Consider the following 10,138-nt stretch of genomic DNA (forward strand, 5'->3'; position numbering starts at 1 on the left):
ATCATGAGGAAGCTTCGGGGAAAAAAACCAAAACAATAAAACAAAAACAATACCAAACAACAAAAACAAAACAGTGAAGGAGAAATGGGAGGGGGGGGGGAAGGAAAACAAAAAATAATACTCCTGCTATTTAAAATATGAATTCCGAGCAGGAGCATGCTGGGGCGGAGGGGGAATCCCCTCTCCCACCGCCTGGGAAAGGTCACTTATGCCATCGGTGCCATGGCCACGCCGGAGCAGAGCTGCGGCGCTGCCAGCCCTGCCTCATCCATCTCCATCAGCGACAGCTCCGCTTTCCATTTATTTAGAGGGCAACAAAAAAAAAAAAAAAAAAACACACCAAAAAACCAAACCCACGAAAAAAAACCCCAAACCCCTCCGAGTTGCAAACACCTCCCAGCGCTCTGTTTTCAAGGCTGGGGAACGGAGCAAGGGGGAGCGGCTTGGATTGAGGCTCCCAGCCAGGGAGAGGTGGCGCATCCTCCGCATCCTCCTCCTCCTCCTGCCCGGCGCTGCGGCAAAGGCGCCGCAGTGGGGGCTCCCCGCCCCCGTGGAACCTTCTGGAACAAGCAGCCAAGCTGGAGAGAGGAGAGGAACCTTTACACCCGCGGAGGGGAGAGGAAAAAAACACCAAACCCGTGTAATAAAAGGGAGAGGATTGCACAAGGCCGGGGAAAAATAAGGGATCTCTGTAAAAGTGAAGCCCCCGAGCGGCTCCGGCAGCCCCGGCTCCGGGGGTGGTGCGGCCGCCTCGGCTCGAAACAAAACGCCCCAACAAAGCGTATTTAAAAAAAGAGAGAGAGGAAAAAAAATGGTGGTGTTTGTAGCGCGAGATGGTGGGATAAAGGAGCTGATCCCTCCTCCTGGATCTACAGCAAAGCCGGCCATTGCAGTTCCATTTATCCTTTTTTTGTGCAATGAATTGTCTGATCCGGACTATTGCGTTGAATTTGCAGCTTCACTTACTGCGGTTTGGTTCTGTTGTGCTTTTTTCCTTTTTGTTTCTTTTTCATTCTTTGTTTTGGTTTTTTTTTTTTTTTTTCTGGGTGTAATTTTTTCCTCTTTTTCATTAAAAAATAATCCTTCCCAAATCTCCCAAGGAAAATCTACATCTCTGTGGAACAAATAAAACATTCAGGCATAAACTTCCAGCATGGACTGTAAAAAAAGAGATGGGTTGGTTTTTGTTATTTTTTTCCTTTCTTATTTTTATTTTTGATGGCATTTTTTCTCCTGCTTTTAGGACACATTGTAGTAGGAAACCAATGGAGGAAAACAAAGGTAATATATGTATATATATGAAATCAAAGATATATTGGGCCAAAGTTATAGTGATTATATATAATTAAATTATAGTTTTTAGGTGTGTGGGCTTATTTTATATTTTAAGTAGACCCTGGGAAAAGGTCATATGTTTATAAAAATATGAAATATATAGCAGCATTTATATATTTATATTTAATAAATATATACAAGTATTTCTGTATCTGTAGAAATAAAAGAGGATCTGTACGGGCCTAAATCTGCAATTCTATGGAAAAAACAAGTATTTTTAGGTATGTAGCTTTTAAGAATTAAGAGGCAATGTTATAGCCTGTAACAACACTTTGATGCAGGAAAAAAGGGTAAGGCAACATTAAAAGAATATTTAAAACAACAAAAAAACCCCAAACCAAAACAAAACAAAAAAAAAAAGCATGGTACCTTGGCTACAGCCTCCAACAACGAGCGTGTGGATGTTACAGGATTTGGGGTTTTTTAATGGTATTACCACGTCTGATCACACCAATATATGATTTTAATTAAGCGAATGGCGGGCGAGCTGTCGTGGGGAGCAGGCGAGCAGCGATGGCTTCTTCCCATTCCACTCCGGCTGCGATGATAAATCAATCCTCCTCGTGCGTTTGGGACTTTTTTTTTTTTGGTGGTGTTTTTTTTTTTTTTTTTTTTCCCTAAGCACTTTTGGGGATTTTCCATGCCGTGAGGAGACCGGGAGATGGCGGCTTCAACCCCTGCGAAGGAGAAAAGCGGTGGAAAAGCGAAGAATTAGGCATAAAACTACCCAGCTTTTGGGGGTGTGTGCGGTGATGATGAAGGGAGGGGTGGGGGGGCATGTGGAAAGCGCAATACAGGGCCAAAACCTCTCAGCTGTGAGGGAAAAAAAAATAACATTTTAGAGGTATAATTGGGGGAGCGGGGGCGAGCTGAGGTGAGGGGAGAAACCGGGAGCTCCGCCATGGCCGAATAAAAATGCGCATTTCTGGCTATTTTCACATCCTTTCGCAAAGGTGGCGAGGAGAAAAGGGCGGGGGGGGGGGGGGGGATAAGAAGAAGGTCAGGTTTCACCCGCAGCGCTTTCGCCGCCCGCCCGGAGGGGATTCCCACAGGATCAGAGCCCTCCGCTGTGCCCACACCGCTCCCCGCCCGCCGCCATTTTGTCGCCTCAAAGCCGCTCCCGCGGCCCCGCCGGGCGGCCATTTTGTGAAGCGAGCGCGGGGGGGCAGCGCCTGAGGGGCCGTGAGGGGCCGCCCTGGCCGGCGCCGCCTTTTGTCACCCCAAACCTTCCTTTTCCTCCTCGTTTTATCTTTTTTTTCTTCAGGAGTTTCTCATTTTCCTCACGAAACACTTCGTGCTTAACTCCCCGCCTAGAGCCCCATCGATTCAGCAAAAAAACAACCAATCAATAAAATTAAAAAACCAACATACTCAGATGATGCAATCCAATAAATGACATTAAAGCATATTCCTCAGCTTGGCTGTGAGGGAAAGTGTAGCACGGAGAATTAAGGTATATATTATTATATACATATTTATTCCCCTTCCTTCTCCACTTTTTTTCCCCCTAGTGATAAATTCCTGATGTCAATAATCCACCTTGACAAAGGGGATAACCTCTTCGAAAAATATCCACGTTTTTATTTCAATACAACACCTCACTCACACTGCTTTACTGGACATTTCATCAAAATAAAGATATAACTTAAACCACTTGAAGCCAAATCTGGGTGAAAATTGGTAATTTTCAGGAAATAGGGCTGCAGGATACTGTAATCACTGATACGATGAAGGAAATCTGGGATATGAAATAGCAAACCCCTGCTCGCAGGTGTGTGCTGTGTGTCTGTTCACAGAAATAGGGTGGGTTGGGCTTTTTATCCTTTATTTTATAAAGCAGCCAGTATAGCACTGGCAGCCTGGTAACGCGCTTGCGCACTCGCCTCATCTCTTTCTCCTCATGCTATCAAAATCAATGTATTTTAAAACTACGTTGTGGCAGTGGGTGGTTCAGTTTTGCCAGGAAAACCGGGGATAAATGAGAATATTAGCATACAGCTTTTTTTTTTTTTTCCTTTTTTTTTAAAATACATATCTCACCTGTGCTGCATCAGGAGAAATCCACGCTTGGGCTGTTCCTTGTATAATCCTGGCTGGTGTTTGCCTCTCCCAGAATCAGCAGGATCCGACCACTTGTCATTTAAGAAATGAAATTTTTTTAGGCTGTGTCAAAGGAATGTGTAGAAAATAGGTCTGAATGCTCTGTGGGGAAGAACAACGCTGCAGGGAGCTGGCTGGGATGGCACTTCCAGTAACCTGGGATCCAAAGGAAAAAACACCCCAGTTGTCCTGCAGCTCTTTCTATCTTATTGGAGAAAAACCTGCAGCACTCAGCCTCGCTCCCAGCACCTTTTCCAGCCCCTTTATCTTCCCACTATCCTTGCACCACACTACAAATCTTCCATTTTCCAAAGAAACCTACCAAAAGGTTGGTTGTTTTTTTTCCACGAAGCAGCACTTTAACCACCGATTCAAAACCACTACAAGCTGTGCCTGGCAGCTCCTCCTTCAATTTAAAACCTCTTTTTAAAAACCAGGCAGTCCTTTGAGTTGTAAAAAGATAACCTTTAGGGGTTTTTTATGGGACACACGGTTGTATTCCTGGGAGCATGTTGGCCTCGCAGCAGAGGGAGAGATCAGATGCCTTCACTGGGAAAGCCCAAGGAAATTTTATCCGCGGGCCGCACCCAGCCTGAAGTGAGGAAATATTTGCATTTGCTGCTCCTTGGAAGGCAGCCAGGTCCTTCCCGCTCTCTCCAGCCTGCCAAGAAGGATTGCAAGAGCTGATTGCAGTAGCCAAGGGAAGGGCTGGAGCCATCCGGAGCCATCCTCTCTGCCCTTGGCCACTGCCACAGGGACAAGAGGAGGCACTTGGAGTGGGGTGGTCCAAGGTGGGCCCGGCCCCCCAAAATGTTATTTTCCGAGGCAGGATGTGTGGTGTGGTTGGTTTATTTCTGCAGACCCGGGTGCTTGCAGAAGATCTTGTGACGGGGTGAGGAGCCCAAGGACAGGCTGAGCCCCTGCAGCCGGTCTGGGTTTGCTCGGCAGCGGGATGGGATCCAGCTCCTGCAGGATCTCCTGCATGCGGCTCAGAATTCCTCGAGCTCCTCTCAAGGGAAAACACGGGGCTGTGCTTTTCAGGCACAATGCTCCCCACGCCTCAGCTTGTACTGCTTCTCCCTTTATCTGGGAAGAAGATGCCTTAAATCAGCCTTTTTGTTCTCTTACCTGTGTCCGTCTATCCCTGTCCCTTGTCACCCTCCACTCCTGAAATATCACGTCAAGTCTGACCACACCACATCCCTTCACTATGCTGCCAAACACTCCAGTGCTGCCTTTCCTTTCTCCTTGCTTTCCAGGACCTTCTCCAAGGCTGCCTGTAAATAAAAGCATTTCCCTGCCTGTCTCCAGCCAAAAATTTTGCAGTCCCAGTGCCAACTGCCCGTCCTGGAAGGCTCCAAGGGGGAAATACTCAACTCCTTCCCACCATTCCTCTGTGGAAGGGTAGTGCAACTTGGAATAACACATCCAAAACACCACTCAGCATTGTACTTCCATCCTTCCCAAAAACCTTGAGTGGAAAAATAACTGTATTACAAAAAGCAAGCAGCTCTTTGCCCTCCGGGCCTTCTTTTTCCTGCTCCCTTTGGCCACTGCCACATCCTTTTACTTTTTTAGCATCATTTTGATGCCAGATTTTCCTCACAGCGCAAGAAGCTTTGGAAAGTGAGAGCTGACTTGGAGCACAGGAATTCCCTGGCATGGGGCAAGGAGTTCCCACCCAACTGGACCCAAAGCCACCAACTTACGTGACCGAGACAAACCACAACTTTTTATAAATACCTTTAAAGCAAGTTGTGACCTGATTGATGGCCCGGAGATGCTCATTAACAAACACTGAGTAATCAGCTTTGTAGACAGGGAAGAGTCATCAGGAAATAGTTATTGATGTGATTAATTAACCATCATTAACCCCTTCACTCATAAACACAGCACACGCCGGAGATGTTGTATGTGATCCAGGAGCTGCTGGTCTGGTGGTTGCTTTCTTTGTTTACAGCTCCCATTTTCCATCAGGAGAGCATTAAACATCATCTCACATGCTCTTGCTATTTTCTGCTCTTGATTTGTGGCTTTTTAAACACTTTCGGTTAAAAAGAAAGTTAAAAAGTTTCTCCGCCTGGTTTGCAACGCCCTCGCAAACAAAACCACCAAGCACCGGCAACATCGGTTGTGCAGATGTTGGCCACGCAGAGAAATGATCTAATTTCTGCTGGTTTGAGGTCTGGATGAGAGGAGATCAAAAAGTTTCCACTGGCAGAGCGATATAATATTGGATAATACGCAGAAAAGGGGCTGTCCGTCTTTCCCAGCGTCCCAGCCCTGCGGGATGCTTTTAGCTGGAGTTTTTCTGCCTGATGGAGGAATCTGTGCTCCGGCTGCCCTCTGCCGGCTCCGGGATAGATAGTCAGCAAAAAAAACCCCAAACCACACCAAAACCCCTTTTATCAACTCCATGAAACACTGCCAGATCCCATATCCACCCCAAAAAACAACACTCGGCTCTCCCCTCAGTGACAGCATCATCTGCCACATCATTACACCCTAGAATCAACTTTTGTGGGCCTTAGTTATGGACCAACTCTCACCACGCCTAGAAAATCCAAAACCAGATTTTTTTTCCTTATTTTTAAACTTGGATTTGATAGGTTTGGAATGCAGGGTGGATGAAAGGAATGAGAGTTTTTAAACTCGGGGTTTTATTTAACTGCAAGTAACTAAATCAGTGCCCGCTCTCCACAGAGAGAAACATTTCAGTGAAACCCCAAGGAAGCTCGAGAAGAAAGAAACACCACCCAAGAAAACCAAACTGGCCTTTGGAAAACGGAGTTTTAAAAAAAGAAATAAGGAATAAAACCTCCATTCCTCATTGCTGCTCTGTCAGGGCATTTTAGATTTATCACGAGCACAGAGCTGTGTCGGGGCATATCCAGAATTCTCCACTCTGCCAACCCAGGTCAGGGTCCTGGGGACATTTTGGTGATGAAAACCGAGTTCTGCAGTAATTTGGGGGTGCAGCAGGCACCCATGGGATGCATCCCACTGGGGACACCCCCTGTTTTCGTGCCTGGCACTGGAAGGGGTTGGTGAGCTGCAGGGTCTCAGCAGGACGACTCATTGCGCCAGTGGATGTGGCAGGACTTGCAGAGGAGGTGGTCATCCAGGGGGTAACACCCATTCTCTGTCAGCTCCGGTGACAGGGGCATCCTGCAGCTCTGGGGGCAAGAGGGGAAAAGGAAGCCACCTTTTAGGGGTCCCCGTGTGTGTTACATCCTATTTACCCCGCAAAACCCACCAGCACTCCGAAAAAGCGACAAACTACATCAAAAGCATGCAAAGCTGAAGAAGTTCTCCAAACACCACCCAATTTACTTAATTTCCCCCTTCCCATTACCTATAAGATAAACTGGGGGCTAAAAACCAGTTGTGGGTGCTGCCATCCCAGTGTCCATGCTCAGCTAAGGTTCAGTGCCACCCCCTGGGCTTTGGGGGCCCCCCATTCTCCGGGGCCGTACCTCGCAGCGGTAGCAGCTCTCGTGGAAGCTGCGTCCCAGGCACTCGATCTTGTAGGTGTCCTCGTCCTCGTGGGGGACAATGGGGCGCTGGCAGGCGCTGCACACCACGGCGTATTTCCTGATGGGAGCAATGGGGGCGGCGTGAGCCCTGTGGGGTGACAGGGACGAGGCAAACCCAGCTCCCAGTGTGGGACACCCTCCGCCATGACCAACCTGTAGTAGTCAGGCACGCAGTACACGTCACCCTGCTCATCCAAGGCGAAGCTCTCCGTGCCGATGGCCCGGCCACAGGCAGCGCAGGAGAAGCAGCTGGGGTGGTAACCCTTGCCCAGGGCACGGACAATGTGCTCCGTGATCAGCCCCTGGCACTTGGCACATTTCTCCAGCGTGGCCTGGAATTTAGGGAACACATGCCGTGAGACAGCAGCCCACGCCCCGAGGGATGTTCTGAGGGTGCCAGTTTCCCCAATGGAGGATGGGTACCTGGAAGCAGGCGTCACACGTGGGGCACCCGTCTCTCTGGAAGTAGCGCTGCCCAGCCAGGAGCCGGCGGCACGTGCGGCAGGTGAAGCAGTCAGGGTGGTACTGCTTCCTCATCGCCTCCACCGTCGGCTCCCGCGCCCCCAGCGCCTTGTGGCAGAAGGCACAGATGTCTGCAAGAAGCAGGGAGAGTGGTTGGGGGCTGTGTGCCTCAGTTTCCCTCAGTAGTGATGAGCCCATGCACAGCTGGGTCTCCCTTACCTCTGGAGCTGTCCCTCCCCGGGTCCCCATTCACATCCTGCCACTGCTGCTTGCCTGCTTGCTCCTGGGAAAATGTGGGTGGCTTCAGTTCAGCAGGGAAGGTGGAAGGGGCCTGGCAAGCAGGGAAGGGCAAAGCCATGTTAGTTATACCCTGCAGGTGGGGAAACTGAGGCACTGGGGGGACTGCACTCTGTTATCCTCACCTGGAGGGTGGCGGGTGCTGCAAGGTCCAGTTGCTGCAGTGCCAGACCCAGCGGCTCCATGGACAAGGGCTGGGGCACCTCAGAGAGGGGCAGGACTGGTGGGGATGCAGGTACAGGGGCCACCGTGTGGGTTTCTGCAGCAACAGGCAGATGTAGGGGTTTAAGGGGATCAGCAATGTCCAGTAACACCCCATCAGAATATCAGGGTGTCACAATAACACCCCAACAGCTTTGCAGCAGCGCTCGCTGACCTGCCCCAAAAGCAAACGCCATCGAAGCAGGAGGGACAAACAGCACCGATAAGCACCTGGCAATGGAGAGCAAACAGAGCCCGTCCCCAGGAGCCGGATCCGTGCTGGGATGTGTGCAGGGGTTTGGGGAAGAGCCCCCCATAAAATACCCCCACATCCCCTTCTGCACGCACGACCTTCAGCAAAGCATCTCCACAGCCTCCTCAGCCCCATCGCCATCCCTCCACACCGCTCCAGCCCCCATGGACGCCCCTCACCTCCGTTGGGTAACTGGGGGGGTGACAGCAGGATCTGGGGCTGGTGGGTGCCAGGGACCTCGGCACCACCTGCCTGCGGCTCCCGCTGGGTTTTCTCCTTGGTGGCCACGTCCCTCCGTGGTGGCACGAGGGTGATGAAGATGGATGAAGCGATTCTTTTCTCTGCTTTCCCTGGCAACATCGCTGAAGCCATGGAAGGGCCGGATCGGGGGTTGATTCTAGGGAAAATAAGAAAGAAAGAGAGTAAAACTCGCAGGCACGCTGGCAGCTCCTGCAGCCCTGCTGCCCTTCGGCATCAACTCGCTCCCTCCTCCCGGAAAGGGAGAAGGAACGAGTGTCCCCTCCCACGTCACAGCAATAAATGGTCTCATGCCTGGGAGGACACAGGGTACAGAGTCCTGGCGAGGCAGCAGCTGATAGCGTCCATTTTCACACCTCTGTGGCCAAATCCCACCTTTTCATAAGTATTTGCATCCTCTGTGTTTCCTCTTATTGCTCCCACCCACCTGGGACTAAATTCCCCATGGGCAGCAGGAAGTACCCACCTTTCCTTTTAAAAAACAGAACTGCTATAGGATTTTGCTTTTGGAACCCCTTTTTTGAAATTTTCTACATCCCCACTCCCTCTCTCCTTACCCCCAATTCCCTGCCAATCACTTCCAGCCCTGCACTTCTCCCCTTTTATTTATCCAGGTGGGAAAACTGAGGTGCAGTGCTGTGATTCATTCACCACGTCCCTGACACTGTCACATCCCTGAGCAGCACCCGGCAGCACAGGCAGGATGCTCCCGACCCCGAGAAACCCTGCTCAGGAAGGAAAAGGGCTGTTTATCCGACTTCCCAAGGGGAAAAGCAGCTGGGGCGAAGCTTCCCCTTCCCAAATGGAATAGATTGTGGGGTGGAACCCTGAGGCTTTTAGTCAGGGTACTCTGCTGGTGAAGCAGAATTCATCCCTGAGGTGAATCAGCAGCTTGAAAAAATACCTGTGTGATGAGTTCCCGGTCTCATGCGGCTCTGCTCCCCCAAAATCCCACTCACGGGGGGTCAGTACGTTCTTTGTGGGGCAGACAGACTCCCCGAGGTGGGCGAACAGCTTCGCGATGTTCCTGCCGGTGACTTCAGCCTCTGACTCAAGCAGGGAAGGGATTAAAGAGGAAAAAGCACCCGGAGCACTCGGCTCCCTCTTTCCCTCCCTCCCCGCCGGCTACCGGCGCTACCGGCCTTGCCCAGCTCCTCACCCGCCGCAGCCGCCGCTTTTCCTCCTCCCCAGCAGAGCTGCGGAAAACTGAGGGGGGAAAGAAAAGAACAATCATAAAAAAAAAAAAAAAAGAAAAAAAAAAAGAAAAAAACAACCTAAAAAAGAAGGAAAAAAAATTCTCCGGGGTTAATGGGAACCATGTGCTCATCGCATTCCTCTTTGTGCCGGGGCTGACGGGATCCCGGCGGGCCCGTCCCCCCAGAGCCCCCCGGCCCGGGGCCATCGGGGTGGCCGAGGCTCGAGGGGGGCATTAATGGGGGTCCCCCCTCCCCATGCAGCTCCATCCTGGTTTGGGGTGGCCACACTGGGAAGGAACGCCCCTGGTCTCCCTGAAATCTCCTGGGGTGGAAGCTCAGGTGGAACTGAGGGGGTAGGGGTATCCCTATACTTACGGGGTGTCCCCACAACCCCCAAAACTGGGATGGGACACAGCCCTCTGGAGCTGCACCTCAGCTCTGTCCCCTGCCCCAGGGACCTCTCAGAGGGTGCTCCGAGGACGCCCACGGAAAAAGGGATG

At 50.8% G+C, this 10,138-nt stretch overlaps 1 protein-coding gene across 1 annotated transcript; it reads right to left on the bottom strand.

Annotated features, from left to right (window-relative positions):
• Positions 1 to 6,497: 6,497 nt before the first annotated feature.
• FBLIM1 (filamin binding LIM protein 1) lies at positions 6,498 to 9,535 on the bottom strand. The gene is made up of 8 exons (XM_054292130.1): positions 9,347 to 9,535; positions 8,364 to 8,581; positions 7,856 to 7,989; positions 7,653 to 7,764; positions 7,395 to 7,564; positions 7,125 to 7,303; positions 6,912 to 7,029; positions 6,498 to 6,611 (listed from the first exon to the last, which is right to left on the bottom strand). Exons 2-8 carry the CDS (start codon positions 8,554 to 8,556, stop codon positions 6,498 to 6,500), a joined length of 1,020 nt encoding a protein of 339 aa, XP_054148105.1. The 5' UTR covers positions 8,557 to 8,581; positions 9,347 to 9,535.
• Between the last annotated feature and the right edge of the window lie 603 nt (positions 9,536 to 10,138).

This window comes from Melozone crissalis, unplaced genomic scaffold (genome assembly GCF_028551555.1).
Source record: "Melozone crissalis strain CALT ecotype California unplaced genomic scaffold, PUWL_Pcris_2 ptg000107l_1, whole genome shotgun sequence".
Lineage (NCBI taxonomy): Eukaryota > Metazoa > Chordata > Aves > Passeriformes > Passerellidae > Melozone > Melozone crissalis.